The 17,525-nt window shown below is 42.5% G+C and overlaps 1 protein-coding gene across 4 annotated transcripts in view; it reads right to left on the bottom strand.

Moving 5' to 3' along the window:
* NUMA1 (nuclear mitotic apparatus protein 1) overlaps positions 1 to 17,525 on the bottom strand; it is a 100,754-nt gene that overhangs the window by 45,445 nt on the left and 37,784 nt on the right. The window contains exons 1-2 of one of the 4 annotated variants that reach the window (XM_036743265.1): positions 11,484 to 11,531; positions 4,073 to 4,153 (exon numbers count right to left, since the gene is read on the bottom strand). In XM_036743265.1, coding sequence (XP_036599160.1) covers positions 4,073 to 4,114 — 42 coding nt within the window. In that variant the 5' untranslated portion in view covers positions 4,115 to 4,153; positions 11,484 to 11,531. Of the gene's footprint in view, positions 1 to 4,072; positions 4,154 to 10,072; positions 10,128 to 10,588; positions 10,913 to 11,483; positions 11,532 to 17,525 lie in introns of those variants that run through there. The other 3 variants (XM_036743263.1, XM_036743266.1, XM_036743264.1) reach the window with 3 other exon arrangements.

The raw sequence follows: 17,525 nt of genomic DNA on the forward strand, positions 1-17,525 counted from the left end.
AAGCAGGGCAGTTTTGAAAGTAATATGTGTGTGTATATATATATATATATAAAAACCAAGACATATGAAATGAAGATTTCATTTCATAGATCTTTTTGTGTTTTGCTATGTGCACAGAAATGTCCTTTTTTGGGTAATTTAAGTTTAAATTTTTTTTTTCAAAATTATTATTTTTAGCTGTTTTTTCTTTTAAATTTAAGTTCCAAATTCTTTTCCTCCCTTCCACCCCCTTCCCCATCCATTGGGAAGGCAGGCAATATGATATCAAGTAGACATGTAAAATCATGAAAAACATATTTCCCTATTTTCCTCCAAAGGCAAAAAAAATAAAGAAGATGAGGAAATTATACTTCAACTTGCACTCAGAGTTCATCAGTTCTCTCTCTCTAGAGGTGGACAGCATTTTTTCACCTTGAGTCCTTTGGAATTGTCTTGGATCACTGTACTGATTAGAGTAACCAAGTCTTTCACAGTTGATTGTGATTACATTACTGTTACCGTATAAAATGATCCTCCGGTTCTTCTCAATTTCTGTCAGTTGCCATGTTTTTCTGAAAACACCCCCCTTGTCATTTCTTATAGCAAAATAGTACTCTATCACAATTATCTGTCACAACTCATTCAGCCATTCCCTGATTGATGAGCATTCTCTCAATTTCCAATTCTTTGCCACCACAAAAAAACAGATTTTGTGTGTGTGTCTGTGCGTGTGTGTGTATGTATCTATACATACAGGTCCTTTTCTTTTAATCTTTCTGGGGTACAGACCTAGTGGTAGTATTGCTGGGTCAAAGGGTATGTGATTTTATAGCCCTTTGGGCATAGTTCCAAATTGTTTTCCAGAGTGGCTGGACCAACTCACTACACCAGCAGTTCTTGAGTGTACCTATTTTCCCCTCATACCCTCCAGCATTCATCATTTCTGATAGGTGTGAAGTGGTACCTCAGAGTTGTTTTAATTTGCCTTCCTCTAATCAATAGTGTTTTAGAGCACTTTTTCATATGATTGTAGATAGCTTTAATTTCTTCTTCTGAAAATTGCCTGTTTATATCCTTTGATCACTTATCAATTGGAGAATGACTTATTTTTATAAATCTGACTCAATTTTTTACTCAGTATATATTTGAGAAATGAAGTGTTTATCAAAGAAACTTGGCACAAAAATTTTTGGTATTACTCCACTGTCTATGACACCTTTTAGCACAATGTAGCTTCCCTGGTTATCCATTTAAATTAAGTCTAGTTTTGCTTTTACTCTGACGTCATGATTGCTACCCCTGCTTTTTTTTTTTTTTTTTTAGTTTAGCTGAAGCATATTAGAATCTGCTCCAGCCCTTTATTTTAACTGTGTATAGCTTTCTATTTCAAATGCGTCTCTTGTTGGATTCTGGTTTCTAATCCATTCTGGTATTTGCTTTCATTTTATGAGTGAGTTCATCCCATTCACATTCACAGCTATGATTACTGTATATTTCCCTCCATCCCATTTTCTGTTACTTCTTTTCTTTTTATCCTATCCCTCCCCAAGTCTAGTTTGTTTCTAACCACTGCATCCCTTAATAATTAGTGAACAACTAGAAAAGGAAGATCGCCAAGAACAAGGTTTCATAAAGAACAGGTCTCATCCCAGGCAATACTCGGTTATTATTTTTTGGGAGGCAAGGTTAATAGAATGGTAGAATGGATGACTGCTGTGAACAGTTAACCTAAATTTTAGCAAAGCATTTACCAAATCCTCTCGTGTTCTTCTAGTAGACAAGAGAGGTGGGCTCAAAAGTACTGTTAAGGCAGATTAAGAACTGGTTTCAGGACCTGGTTTGATGACAACTTGGAACATTTCTAGGGGAATATTCCAGGGAACTGCCTGGCCCTGTGCAGCTTGACATTTTTATTAACCACTTGGCCAGAGGTGTGGATAACATGAAATTTGCAAATGGCACAAAACTGGGAGATATGGCTGATCAATCAATCATTCGACAAGCATTTAATAAACACCTACTATTAACTAGCAGCTAGATGGTACAGTGGATAGAGTGCCAGGTCTGCAGACAGGAAGACTCTCTTCCTGGGTTCAAATCTGGCCTCCTGGGCAAGACACTGAACCCTGTTTGTTTCAGCTTCTTCATCTGTAAAATAAGCTGGAGAAGGAAATGGCAGACCACTCTAGTATTTTTGCCAAGAAAACCCCAAATGAAGTCACAAAGAATCAAACACAATTGAAAATGACTGAACGACAGCAACATTAACTATTGAGGATAAAAAGACAAAAGTTAAAATCTCTACCCTCAAAGATTCTACTTTCTAGGAAGGAAAAGGCACTTACACACAAAGTACATGCAAAATGTATATTTTAAATTTGGACCTGTGATTTCCCAGGTGGAGGGAATTCCCATCAAGGAAATTCCTTTTTCCATTACTGACCAGCAAGAACTCAGCAATTTATAGTCACAGAGGGTTGCCTTGGGGCACTGAGAACTTAAGTTATTTGCCCAGGTTCAAATAGCAAGTATGTATTAAGAGGTAATACTTTATCAGGTCTTCCAGACTCAGGTCATTATCTCTATTCACTCTGACACCCTATCTCATGAAAAATACAAGGTAGTTTCATCAAGAAGCTGAAAAGATCAAAAAAGGTTTCAAGGCCTCTGTGGGCGTTGGCTGCATTTGAAGGAAATCTGAGATTCTAAAATGCAAAGGTGAGAAAGAGTACATTCCAGGTACAGCATGAGGGGAACTGGGGACAGCTTGTCAAAGGCATGGAGATAGGAGATGGAATGTTCTACGTGAAGAACAGCAAGGAGGCCATTTTTTCTTCACAAAGAAAGAGTGGGGATGATTATATTAAACATTATTTATCTAAATCGGGGTAAGGGCCCTTATATAAAAACTGTTTTCCAGTATTTGAAAGTTTGTCACATAGAAAGATAAAATAAGTTCTGCCTGGCAAGAGAACAGAATTAGGAACAAAGTCAAAGTTACTAGGGCAGATTCCAGTTCAGTACAAGGGAAAAACTCAAAAAATGAGTAACATTCAAAAGAGAAATGGACTGCTTCTTGCAGTAGTGGGTCCTCCCCTTGCTATAGATCTTTGAGCAAAGGTTGGATGGCTACTTGTAAAGTGTACAGATGAGATTCTTGCTGAGGTACTAGAACCAGAGGTCTGCATTGGCAATGAAGATGGGCTCTTAGCACTTATTCAACCAAGTGCCCTTGAAGAGTTTGGCCTTTGTTTCCTTAATTAAATTAGGAGTCCTTGATGATCTCCTTGCCTCACAGGAAAGCCTAGTTTACATGGGTTTGAGTGACATGTTTGTGACATCAGAGGCTTTTAGACCACGTGGGTTTAAGTCCCATTTTTGTGACACTTTTAGGTCACATGGGTGAGTCGCATGTGTGACTCACCTCTGACTGTGAACAAGATATATAAACCCAGAGGTTGGCTTTCTGTTTTGGAGCTCTGAGTTGTAGCAGGAGTGACACGTGACTCTGGGTCAGCCATTGTTATGAGCTCCCCAGGTTTGGAGAAAACTCAGATGTTGATGCTTCTCTGGTAACTGTATGTCGTGATTTTGTCAGATGGAAATCTGTCTGTTGATTCATGTTTATTTGCTCTTTTGGATGTGCTCTGAAGCTCAGGGTGCTGGCTTTTCCCCCTGAGCTGAGTGATATTTGTATGTTGGATTAGAGTAAGATTGTTAACTCCTTAATGCTACTTTCCTTAGTAAAACAGATCAAAAGAACCTGTGCTTGCAGCATTCTTGTTGTTGGGCTTGTGTTGGTTTTTCACCCCCACAGCAGCTGCTAGCCAAATTGTGGCAATAAGGTCTTAAATAATTCTTATCAGGAAAGGTGAAGACAAGTCAATTCAGTAAGGCTGGAGGTGATTTAGGAGATAGTAGTTAAAGTGAGTTCCTGGTTGAAGGCTATGGAAGAAATTAAATGAACTTTCAATAGTGGTTTCAGTCTACAGCAGATTTAGCAGAACTCAAAAGCCAACGGAACAAAGAAAGGAATCCCTTTGCCCACCAAGAAGAAACACCAGGGAGACAATGGCAAGGAATAATCACCTACCCAAGAGAGGAGTGCAGCTGCCCTGGTCGCATGAAGAGTCATACTGGTGATGTCAGATGGTCAACCCACTGTACCTGGAACCTAAAGAGAAGAAGAGCGGCACTTTAGAGTTTAAAAAGTCAGGTCAACTCACTATGTTACAAAAGGAAAGAAATACTGTTTTTGTTTAGGTCCCCAAGCGATCCAAACTGTACTCATGGCTTAGGCCCAATCATGGCAACAATACTAGGTAATAAGACAATTTTTCCAGAGGCTGGAGAAGTTGCTACTGTTAGCCTAAAGCAGATTATCATTGACAACCTTACAGAGAAGACTACTGGACTAAATTCAACATTCATCCCCTATCCAAGTTCTAAAATACTTTGGAAAAGATAACTTTTTGGGCTGGACCATAGTCATATTCTGTGAAGACCTCTCCCTTAAGCAGAAGATGGCAAGATTCCAAGGCTTCCCTGCAAGATCCTAAAATCCTGCCTGATCCACATAAGCAGGTCTTCTGGGAAGGGTTCCCTTTTCCCATCCCGAGGTTTCAATACTATCAGTTGGGGTGGAAGAACTAAAAGGTCTCCTAAAATCTAAGTTACCTAGGATTTAGAGATAGAAGGGGCTTTATAATCCACCTTCTTCATTTTATATAAAAATGAGAAAACTGAGGCCCAGAGAGAAGTGACCTGTCCATGGTAACATAGGTAAAGAGAGCTATATTTCAAACCCAATTTCTGACTCTAAACCTAAGCAGCATCCTTTTCACTATATCAAGATGCCTCACCTTAGAATTGTTATGTCAAAACCAAGACTCTGTAAGTAAGGATAAACCCAGCCCTTCAAGAGAACATGGGATTCCTTAGGACATTTAGAATTTAACAGACACTTATTCAGTACCTATTAGGTATACGGAGTCCTTTGCTAAGGAGGGGTAAATTTAGATAAGGTTCCTGCCTTCTTAGAGTTAGCAGAGAAATAAGATACCAACAGAGATAGCTATAATACATAATCATAATCCAATCGGCATTTATATGCCAATTATGTGCAAGGTATATTAGGTGCTGAATATTCAAAATCAACCACATATAATCTTAGAGTAGGGCTTTGTCCTGGAATTCTTTGCCCCAACTTCCCTTCTCATGGAGGACTTGCAACCCTAGGAAGCAACCAATCCAGATGCTGGCTTGTCTGAAGAACCTTTGCTATGGAAGTTCACGCTACCATTTACTGACAACTAGGAATGATTAAAAGCAGACCTTTCCCCAGAGTTATTCCGACCTTTTGAAGAGTATATAGAGCAGTAAGGTCAATGTTATTGGCACATTACGTCCATGTGCTTAGCATAGTAGTTTGAGGATTTTCTATCATTCTCAAGTTTCAGCGAATAGAAAGGAGAGGCTGCTGTTTGGTCATGTCCGACTCTCTGTGACATGATTTGGAGTTTTCTTGGCAAAGACACTGGAGTAGTTTGCTATTTCCTTCTCCAGCTCATTTTACAGATGAGGAAACAGGCAATCAGGGTTCAGTGACTTGCCCAGGATCATACAGCTAATAAGTATCTGAGACCACATTTGAATTCAGGTCTTCCTGATTCCATGGCTGGAGCTCTATCATCCACTGCACCACCTAGCTGCCCCTTGTGCCACCCAATCCCTAACCCAGGGGAATTTATAATCTAGTTGAAGAAGGAAGACAAACACACCTGAAAAATACTTACTAATATTAGTGATACATATTTGCTATGTATAATCAATGAAGTGCTTCCTGAGGATGATCACATTTATAGTGCTTTAGTTTATGAGGTCACACACAGCTCCAGCACCTGAATTCGGGCCTCTTGAATCTATTGACTGGTCTACAAAATCCCATCCTGATTCCATGTTATGCCATTGTCATAGTCCTAGGGATAACTAGATTGACTTGAGATTTGAGAACAGAGAATGAAGAAATTAAGGGAGAGCCCAACAAACTGATGCCTGCCTACTCTACAGAATTGCTTTGAGAATCACAGATGTGAAATTATTTTATCAATGTAAGCTGCTATTATTTAATAAGTCCTAACCACATAGCAAAATCTACTCATGATTATTAGGCAGTCCTTAAGTGATGGCTAGCCTGCCCCTGGGGTTAGTAAGATTTTGCTGGTTTACAGATAGCCAGAATCCTGAGGGTGAAATACTCTGGTCAGAGGCCAGACAAAAGCACTCTCTTGGCTCAGCTTGGGTCTCTCCTGCTTTTTGGCAAGGGGAACAAGGCTAATTTCCTTCTCTGCTCATTCCCATCCTGGGGCGAGAGTCCAATCTCAATCCTTCTTGTTGAGACCAAACTCATCCTGGGATTATTCCCATCACTGCTTAGGGATGCCCTTACTCTCCCACCAATCATCTGCCTTTCTGCTGATGAGACCAGTAGCTTAGGACAGAAAATACATTTGTAAACAGATTTCATTTCTATCCCTGACCCAGGAGCAAAAGGTAAAAGTTATATGTCATTAGAACTAATAGGAAACTTAAGAGCTCACCTAATATAGCCACTAGTAACCATTTTATAGTATGAGGAGAAAGGTCTAGATGGCAAATTATTGCCACAGGTCACACACTACTCCACTCCCTATAGAACTATTTCCTACACAAATTTGGCCAAACAAAATATTGAAAGAATCTGTAATACCAGTTCACATTTATATCATACTTTAAAGTTTATAAAGCACTTTTCTCAACACAAACTTGTGGGACACAAGTATCACTACTTCTACTTAACAGATGAAAAAACTGATGTTCAAAGCAGCTTGCTCAGGGTTATACCACTATTAGTGCTGAAGCCTAGACTTAAAATCTAAATCTTTTAACTATCAGGTTAAGTGCTTTTTTTATTCCACTCTGTTGCCTCTCCATATATTGGTCTTGGGATCCTGGGATCCAGAATTACCCAGATTAAAGGGGTGAGGTCAAATGGAGAAATTTTGCACCAAAATATGGAAAATCAAGCCAATTTTCCCAAATTGCTATTTTGATGCATGGTTTTATATTAAATATTTGAGAGAAAAGTAATGCTAGTATTAACATGATCTGGCCAAAACTGGTATTTACATTCCATGAAACAAGAGAATCCCAAAGAACCACTGCGCTAGAAAGAGTGGAAAGCTGAGTGGTAAAGACAGAAATTTGATTATATGGAGTTGAAGAATTGGTGTATGGAGTACCTTCCAAGGTTTCGAATTTGATAATATAAATTGTTTTTTTTTAATTCTATCATTTCAAGTAAGATGCAATTTAATATGAATAAGTCTCACACTTTGCTTCCAAGCATCAACCCCACAAGTATAAGATGGAGGAGGTATGTCTAGACAGTAGATTCACCTGAAAAAGATCTGAATGTTTTAAGGGATTCACTATAGGCCATTAAGCTCAAAATGAGTTAAGAACACAACATGGCATCCAAAGAAGCTAATGTAATTTTTTTTAAGCTAATGTAATCTTAAACTGCACTATGAACAGCATGGTATACAGTGGCAGGACTGTGAAAAGACCTATTATAATCTACACTGGCAAGATCAATAGTATTGTGTTCAATTCTAGCCACCACATTTTAGGAAGGACCGGTGGCTCCCCCACCACAAGTGGCCTTCAGAAACAGTTGGTTGATCACTAGATGGGATTCTTGTTCAGATTATAGGCTTGACTAAATGGTTTCTGAGGTCCTTTCTACTCCAAGAATCTGAGACTTCGGAATCAGAGCAGCTGGTTCAAATTTTGGTTCTGTTACTATTACTACTCCTACTCCTACTAGTACTTTATAATCTTGGTCAAGTCACATCTCTCACTAGATAAATTTCTAAAGTCCTTTCCAGTTCTAAATCCTATAATCCGGTAAAAAAGTGGTTCTACCAACTGACAATCTGGGGTTTGTATAGAAAAAAGCCCTTAAGGAATGAGTAGAGCTTCTCCCCCACCCCACCCCTAGATATCATCTAGTAGCCACTCTTTCCCCTTCAGGGCTGCCCTTGCTGGCAAAACTAATAAGGCTTTTTGTTCTATGTACCACTCTCCCCTTGTTCTGTCTTCCCCTTTCCCCCCAACCCCTGTGTGCTTCAGAGGTTCTACCAGCTGACTTCTAGCTACTTTTCAACTCTTGATCTATGATCCATAAATCTAAGGTGCATACAGCGGCATTCCTCATCTCTTAAGAGTCAGCCATTCTACTGCTTCTTTCTAACTAAGACAGGGTTAATGAATTATCCTAGAATGGCATAGCCGGTCGTTCAGCTCAAGGAGGGTACTATGGCTTTAAAAAGGCATTGGCTAGGAACCCAAGGGATTTCAGCCAGAGCTTCATCCTCTCCTCCCTCCCTCTGAAATCTGAGGAAGGCCCCACCCATAAGACACAGCCATGGAGATGGCGACACAGAAAAACAGGGTGATTCTCCTCACTCACAGAACCTGAGGCCATTTTACCAGTCAGGCCAGGTCCCACCCCACAATTCTGAATGACCTTCAGCATTTCCTACAGCTTTTTAATTCTTCAGGTCCTTGATGCCCAAAGAAGCCTACTAGGGCTCCGGCTCTCTTTGGCCTTTTAACTACTAGTAGCCACTTCACATTTCCAAAGTTGTAATAAAGCAACTGGGCTCCTCCCTAGCAGGACCTACTCCCACATTTTTATATTTAACCCTTTCAGTGCTATGAGAGTCAAGCCCCAGGGAGGGAAGAAGGCTTCTCACCCACCAGTCAGCTGGGCTCCCTGGGCTTAAACCTTCTCTGTGGCTCAACAGGTTAACCAAAGTCAGCTCCATGCCTATGGCTGTAGCTAATGGAAACCACATGCTCAGATGGAGGAAAATGAGACATCAGAAGGATTCATGTTGACCATTGGGAGATCAAGGTCTCTCCACCCAGGTAGCTAACAGCTCCCTTGAAGATTGTTATTAATTTCCTTATGCCTGACTTAAACTACAGGCTTACCTTGAGATAACACCTAAAGCAGTAACGTTATCTTTGACACCACAGAGCAGTTGGCCAAGGTTCCCTGTATACACAGGACTTCTCATTCCTTTACATGTTCCTAATATTCTCCTTCCCTCACCAGGACATAGCTGCCCACTCAAAGAGATCACCTTAAGTTGGCTTCACACCCATCAAAGGGCTTGAGGACAAAGAGATTTCCTAGATAAGTCAAATAAATGCCTCCTCTAGGTTCCTGAAAATCAGGACTGTCAATCACATCACTCAGGTGAGTAATATGCTGTCTGTCTTTAGCTACAAGGGTCCCAGATTCCCTATGTCTCCAAATGGAACACTGAGATTGCCTCTGATGCAATTACACACACCTGCAGAATATGTCCCTTGCTCTCTTGTTCCTCCAGCAACCTCAGAGCAATGTATATGAAGGGTCTCACCTTGTCAGAAACTCCATAGGGTCATAGAGGACAAATCTGTCCAGAATACAGAGAGTAATAAGAATTGTGTGCTTACTTGGTATCTCTGCTAAGGGGGAAGAAAGAAGAAAGAAGATAAACCTGTGTCTCTCTACATTGGAGGTTAGAAGTGCATGAAGGGAAGAGAGACCCAAAAAAGGCAAGAGAAGACAAAATGAGATCCTGATTCTTGGATAGCACCAAGCTGATGGCTCTCTAGTCTGTAGGGTCTTGTTGGACTTTTGGGGTCTGGCAGTCAGGCCAGCTGGCTTCTTGGAAGGGCTCCCTTCCATGTAACCTGGCTTTCTGAAAAGAGCAAACCTGGGCTCAGCACCCCACTTTCACACAGAGCCTAACCTTTACTTTGAAGCTTGAAGTTTGGCCCAGAGCCCAAAGGCCCTGAAGAGCAATGGAGAAGGTTGAATCTCAGCTATTTTCTGTGGTTTATCACTCCATTTTAAAGTGTTTTATCGGCCCAGTCAGGCCTGGAGAGAGCCACAAGACTTGGGGGAAGATAGGAGATGGACAGTCAATACACATCCTCCTTGACCTCTTGCTGGTGACGAATCCTTCAGAAACCCTTCTCCAGAGCTCACTCCCACCTGTCTTCTCTCCGCCCCTCGCTCCGACTCGAGCCAGCCTGCTCCCCACCAATGGAGACCATTTGTTTCAACTACCTCCAGGCCTCCCGAGGGAGAAAGAACCGTCTCCTGGCCTGCTTCGGGGGCTCAACGCGCAGGCCGGGGCGCGCGCGCGCGCACACACACACGCGCACACACACACACAAATACACACAAACACACCCTTCCCCTAAACAAAAACCCGCTGACATTACAAGGGGGCGAAGCAAAAATGCCAACCCTCCACCCACCCTTACTCCACAGGGCGCCAAAGTCCCGGATGTGGCCAAGTCAAGCCAAGCCGCGCTCCGGGGCCTGCTTGTTTACTCGCTCGGCTCCGCACGGCCCCATCCCCTCCCCCTCTCTCCCCGCCTCCCCCTCCTCCCCCCGTCAGCCGGATGGCGCAGCAAGCGCAAGGGGCGCAAAATCCACCCCACCCCCTCCTTCCACGTTTGAACAAAAACCCCAGAGACAAAGTCTTCGGGCGAAGGGCCTTACCCGACTTCTAAAGCCGAAGGCGTCTGGGCCTTTTAATCCGCCATTAGCGTTTAAATCTTGGAAGGCAAAGAAGGACCCGAAAATAGGAGGAGGTGGAAGAGGTGGAAGAGGAGAAGGAGGAGGAGGGGAGGGAAGGGAGAAGGGAGGAGGGAGGAGGGAGGAGGGAGGAAGAAAAGTAGCCCCACGCACAAAAGAAAAGTTGTTGGTTTTCTCCTCGGTGAGCCTGGCAGGAGCGAGGGGGCTGGCGGCGGGCCAGGCGTGCGTCACGGCCCGCAGTCTGCGCTCTTTAAAGGCGCAGCGAGCTCGGCTCCTCTCGCCGCCGCCGGGAGAGCCCTCCGCCCAGGCGCGCTCCTCCCAGGCGGGGGTGGGGGGCGCAGCTGGGGGGGGAGCCCGGATTGCGGGGGCTGTGGGGGGGGGGGGTGGCCTGCCTGAAGGGGAGGAGCTGCGGCCACATCCAGCTCTACCCTAGACACATGAAATGCATTTTCTGAGGCCTGGCTGTCAGACCTGTTGTCCGATCCCAGAAATTCCCTCTCCAAATGTTTCAGGGCAATCTCCCAACCCCCCATCAGCGAGAGCTCAGCGGGCTCCCCAGGGCCGACGGGCTCCCCACAAGAATCAGCTGAGCCTTCAGCAAGTCCATGAAGCCTTCAAGGGCTGGATGGTACATCTTTTGTGTAGCAGGGCACAGAGCCAACGCAGGCTAAAAGGTCTTTTAACTGGTCAGGTTCCTGCTGGTACGAGGCTTCTGCAGAGACACACAGACAGACAGACACACACACACACACACACACACACACACACACACACACACAGAGTTGTGCTGGTGCCACCAACTCTAGGACATGGCTGCCATTCAAATCCATTCCCCAAAAGAATTCCCTCTGCTCCATACCTTCAGCTTGGCAAGGCCAAGTTCCAGGCTGTCTGCTCCTCCCCCTCGGCTACCCGGAACAAAAATGGTTCTGGCTCTCGTGTGCAGGCTGCTACTCTCCCGGACTGGCTACTATGGGCTATTGTCCAGTGTGGAATGGCTGACAAAACCCCAGCAGAGCTGCCAGAACCTAATCCCCTGTTCTGCTGTGCATCTGTGGGGAGGGGCAGGAAGAGCCAGGGAACAGAAATAGGGAGTAGGATGAAAGCTCATTGCTCTCCCCCAAGTCCACAGGTCAATGGTCATCTCAGGTATAGCAGAAATAGAAACAGATCAGAAAGTCCTATACAAAATTCTATGGAGAAGGCTTGCCACCCCCACAGCCAATGCAAAAACCATGGACCAGGGAGTCTTTGCAACTACTTCATCTAATTTTATTTCTGAAACATTATCTCGTACAATCAGTTGTAGAATAATCACTAGACTTAGCAATCAGGAAACCTGGATTTAAATCCAATTCCTATACTTCCTAGCTAGCCTCAGTTTCATCATCTATAAAATGGAGATAGTGACACCTGTACCACCCACCTTACAGAACTGTTAGGAACAAAGTTCTTGGTAAATCCTATAGAACTATAAAAATGTAAATCATTATGTGCTATTACAGAAATGCTAAGTACAACAGAGTGCTCCCAAACAAGCTCTCCTTTAGCCATGTTCCAGAACACACTGAGAGCAACTGGACTGGATATCAGCTTAGGCCTGGCATTCAAGATTTTCTGCATTCTGACTATAATTATCTTTCTCGCCTACAAAACACCTCTGGCTCCAGCCAATCCTGTCTATAAACAGTCTACAACAAAAACCTTGGAGATTCCTGTCTCAGCATACCAGTTCATGCCATTATTACAGTAGGAAAAATGAGTTTGCTATCAGAAGCGGTGTTCAAGTAGAGGTGAGGGAGGCTTATCTATGTAGAAGGTGAACTAAATAACCTTTAAATACCCCGTTAACTCTGAGAAATAACTAAAAGAATGTCCTTCTTCCTCTCCTGTCTATTTGAACCTTAAATTCAAATCCCAGGTGTCTGTATAATCTTGAGCAATTCATTTTGCCTCTCTAAGCCTGTTTCCTCTTTTATATTAAGCTTTAAGACCTACACTGGATTCTAAGTGCCAATATTTCTGTGAAGCTGTCTCTCACTATCCCACTCTGCTATGAACTGTTCTTTCTCTTAACAGTTACTATCTGTATCACTTGTCTGACACATCATCTATTTGCCTGATATTGTCAGTTACTGGATTATATGTGTCTGTCTCCCCAGAAGCTCTCTGAGGGTAGAGATGATGCCTCATACAGGCATGACCTCGATGAGGTCAGCCAGAACAAAACTGTTCTGCACTAATGTTAATATAGTATAACCAAGCCCCATCAGTCTTAGATTCTTGGCTTGATCAGGAATGTTATGAAGTTTACAAGTCACCAAGTATTTATTAAACTACTATGTGCCAGGCACTCATTTAATGAGTAATCGGTCCAGTAGCACAGACCTTAGTCCCTTCACAGCCCACTATCTTGTGTAATTCTCAACTATGTCTTTCCATAAACCCTCCACAACAGAAAAAAATGAACTCTAGAAAATGCAAATTCCCTCTACTCTTTGAGTGATGATCCTCTGAGAGTAGTCTAGAAGCCCTTCAAAAAACAGCCCATCAGAAAACAACTGCTGAGCAAGCTCACAGCAGTGCCTATAAATGTTATGAAATATCCACGTTCCATACTACCTTTAAGACCGAGAAGACTGGAATAACCCCCATCAGCCTCCAATTCCCTATATTACCATAAATTCAAAGGTACCTAAGGGATGGAAGGAGGAAGAAATAAGCATTTATATACTGTCTGCTATGGGTCAGGCACTATGCTAAATGAGCACTTTACAAATATCTCATTTGACCCTCATAACAACCTTGGGAGGTAGGTGCTATTATGATGCCCACTTTATAGGTGAGAAAACTGAGGCAAACAGAGGTTAAGTGTCTTGCCCAGGGACATACAGCTAGCAAGTGTCTCAAGTCCAAATTTAAACTCAGCTCTTTCTCACTCCAGGTCCAGTATTCTCCCTAATGGCAGACCTTCACCTACCCTACCCTGGAGCAGGGAAGGAGGAATTGGCATTTCCATTATAAAATTATCATAGAATGAAGGAGCTGAAAGATCTTAAAGGTCATCTAGTCCAATCCCCTCATTTTTGCAGAAAAGGAAACTGGGATCTAGAGAAGAGAGAAGACTCAGTCACCTGCAAGTAAGGGAGGCAGGACCCAAACCCTGGTCTTTTGACTTGAAAGTCCAGTCTGCTTTCCACTATATCCTCCTCCTTCTGAAAGATGTAAAAACAGAATAGCATGAATTTTAGCCTTGCAGTGACCTGGTTCCTAAAATAAAATGCTCCCTGTAATGCTGATTTTCTAAATTCCTAGAACCAGTAACATTACTGATATACTTGAACATCTTTGTGTTCTTGGACATAATTACATGCACAGTATTTGAATGATTAAGAAGGCTCTAATCAGCTACATTTGGCCCTCAAGATTCCAAATTCCAACTTGCCAAATTCAAACTTAACATATTTCTATGCCACCTGAAGCTGCAAAACATTTTGTTTATGGCAATCCTCTTATTGTAGGTACGACAAGTATCACCATTTTACACATGCAGAAATTATAGCTCAGTGACTTGTAAAGTGTCCAAAGCCCCCTGGACACTACTAAATCAGAAATGGGACTTAATCTCAAGGCTCTCTGACTCCAAGTCCAGTACAGGTTTCCTACTACACTAGACAGGGATGGGGGGTGGGTGCTGAGGCTTAGATGCGTAAAAACCAAGCCAAGAGTTGCAGCAGCAGCATCATGTGAGGGGATCAGAGAGGGCAACCCAACTGAGCCTGAAGGAGGGTGCTGGGGAGGGGGGGGGTCACCCTTGATGCCCTTCAGGACTCACCCAGATGATCTAGCTTAACCTAGTGGGAGCCGGGGAGTGGGGGGACGAAGCCCAATATCTTCTACCTTTCTTCTCTCCCTATATAGAACTCTGGGAAGCTAGGAGGATCCCTGATAATTATATGACCTGGGCATGTGTGCATGGATGCAGGCATGTACACAGACATGCACACTCATATATATGGAGGATGAGGAATAAACAAATCCTTGTGTGAAGGTAGGTTTCCTATACTTCCCACAGTATTCATATTATGTCCCTAGTGGTCCCAGAGTCACCCCCATCTCCCATCTACTCATCCGCTTCTATCGCTGTTTTCTCTGACCCCCTAACTCCAAACCATATGCACTGAATTCAGGATAAAGGATAAGTCCCCATCAGGCTCCCTTCTTTGCTACTTTCCTCCATCAACAAGGAAGCTGTTAAAGCCCATGTCAATGGAGGGAAAAAAGAGAAGTGGATGAGTGGAAAATAACTAAGAGACTCTGACAAGCTAGAATAACAAAATCTGGCACTTTTAAGCACTATTTCTCACTACTAGATTAAAAAAAAGGTACTCCATCTCAGTGAAGTATGGCAGCCCTCCACTGTGCTATACTAAAGCTATGTTCCGTGGCCAATGGCTCAGTCCTCCTCAGAAGTCCCTTTCTGGTTACCAGACCATCAAAATGGACCTCCTCATCAGAGTACCCCAAGGACTACAGCCAGTTTCCCCAGTCTATCTTTGGAATCAGAGAATTTGGAGCTGAAGATCATAGAAGAGAGAATCACAAAAGGCACTGTACTGGGAATTCAGAAGACTGGCCTTTTCTGTCAGATTACATGTTACCTCCACCTTTGTGCTTTATGTTCCAGCCAAAATGAGCTAGTCTGTTACTTGTATTCCTTGCCCTTGGCTGCACAATTCCCTGTCCTTTTTCCTCCCCCACCACATCTCTATATGTTGAATTTGACCCCCACGACCCCAATCAAAGGCTGCCTTTTTCACCCAACAGGCTTTCTGTGATTTTCCTGAGCAGATCTGATTTTTGCCATCTTTAAAGGGCACTTTACTGGAACCTTTTAAATCTCTTAAGACATTTCATACCATCCTGGAGTTATGTGTCCCTGTCTTGTAATCCGGCCTACATTGTGAAGGCTGAGACGCTTATTCACTATAACACTGTATTTGTGGCATATTCATTGGACAGAAGTAGAGTTTGAACCTGGAATTTCATTGTTACATAAAACTCTCTAGCAAATAAACTCCTTCTAACAATGCAGGCCAGAACCTTCTCTGAAAACTTAAAAGTCTTACAAGTGATATGCCCAGGGTCATATAGCCAGTGTCCGAGATGAGACTTGGGTAACTAGGTGGTATAATAGACAGAACGCTGGACCTAGAGTAATGCAGACCCAAGTTCAAATCTGACCTCAGCCTGGTAGCTGTGTGATCTGAGCAAGTCACTTAACCTCAGTTTGCCTCAGTTTCTTCAACTGTACATAGGGATAATAGCATGTACCTCACTGGGTTGTTGTAAGGATCAAATGAGATAATAAAGTGCCTGGCACATAGTAAGCCCTATATTTTGTTGTTGCTCGGTCATTTCTGTAATGGCCAACCCTTTATGACTCCATTGGGGTTTTTTTGCAAAGGTACTAGAGTGGTTTGCTCTTTCTTTCTATAGCTCATCTTACAGATGAGAAACCGAGGTAAATAGGGTTAGAGTGACTTGCCCAGGGTCACAGATAGTGTCTGAGGCCAGATTTGAACTCCCGAAGATGAGTCTTCCTGACATCACCCAGCCACCCACTTTTGCATTTCTCCCTAGACTGCACTAAACTGCATTCCTCCAGACTTCTTCTTTATACCCTAGTGCTGAGCACCTGCTTCCCTGCCTATCCTCCCACTCCTTATTAAGAGTGGTCATTGACTGACCACAGTGCCTGTCATCTTTCATATTGCCATGTGTAAGTTATCTAATATTCCTGAGCCTCAGTTTCTTCCTCTTTAAAGCAATAATGATGATATTTATACTTCCTACATCACAGGTCATTGAAAGAAAAATGTTTTACAAACCTCAGAGCAGTAAAAACATATAAACGGTCTAGTCCAAATTCCGTTTTCATGTATAAGAAAAGTGAGGTACATAGATATGTGACATCTCTGATCAAGTGCCTCTTCACAGCTTTACAGCAGGAAAAAGCCCAATTGGCTTATCTTGGTATTTAAAATCTTTTATGAAAAAACATTTTTAATAAAAACGACCTTTAAAAAAATACTATTGTGGGGGCAACTGGGTGGAGCAGTAGAGGACCAGTCCTGGAGTCAGGAGAATCTGAGTTCAAATCCAGCCTCAGACATTTAGTAGCTGTGTGACCCTCAGCAGGTCACTTAAATGCAACTACCTCTTCAAAAAAATACTATTGTACTGTAAAAAGTGATGAAAGGGATAGTTTCAAAAAAAGCAGAGAAGACTTGCATGAACTGATACAGACTGAAGTGAGCAGAACTAGAATAATTAACAACACTGTAAAGTCAAACAACTTTGAAATAGTTTAGAACCCTGATCAATATAACAACCAACAACCATGATTCCAGAGGACTACTGATGAAATATTCTGCCCACTTCTTGACAGAGAGATAATACTTGAGAGGCAAAAAAATTTAAAAAGTGTGCCTAACCAATGCGGGAATCTGTTTTGTTTGATTACGCTTACTTACAATGGTTGCGTTTTAATTTTTTCAATGTAAGGAGATGGAGGCAAGAAGGACAGAAAATAAATGTTTATTGGAAAAAAAATTAAAAGTAAACAAAACCTTCCACAATCTAGCCCCAATATACTTTTCTAGTCTTACTACTTCCAAATCACTACATCTCCATCCTTCTATGTCTACCCTAATGCCACTCAAAATCTGTCTCATCTTATACATTCCCATTGCCACTATCCTGGCCCAGACCCTCATTACCTCTTACTTATAGATTATTGCAATAGTTTCCAAATTAGTCTCCTTTCTAGTCTCCCCTGTCTCTAATTCATTTTACATATTCCTGCCAAAATAAACAATACATAGGTCTCATATAAAAA

The sequence above is a fragment of the Trichosurus vulpecula genome, chromosome 2 (assembly GCF_011100635.1).
Source record: "Trichosurus vulpecula isolate mTriVul1 chromosome 2, mTriVul1.pri, whole genome shotgun sequence".
Classification (NCBI taxonomy): Eukaryota; Metazoa; Chordata; class Mammalia; order Diprotodontia; family Phalangeridae; genus Trichosurus; species Trichosurus vulpecula.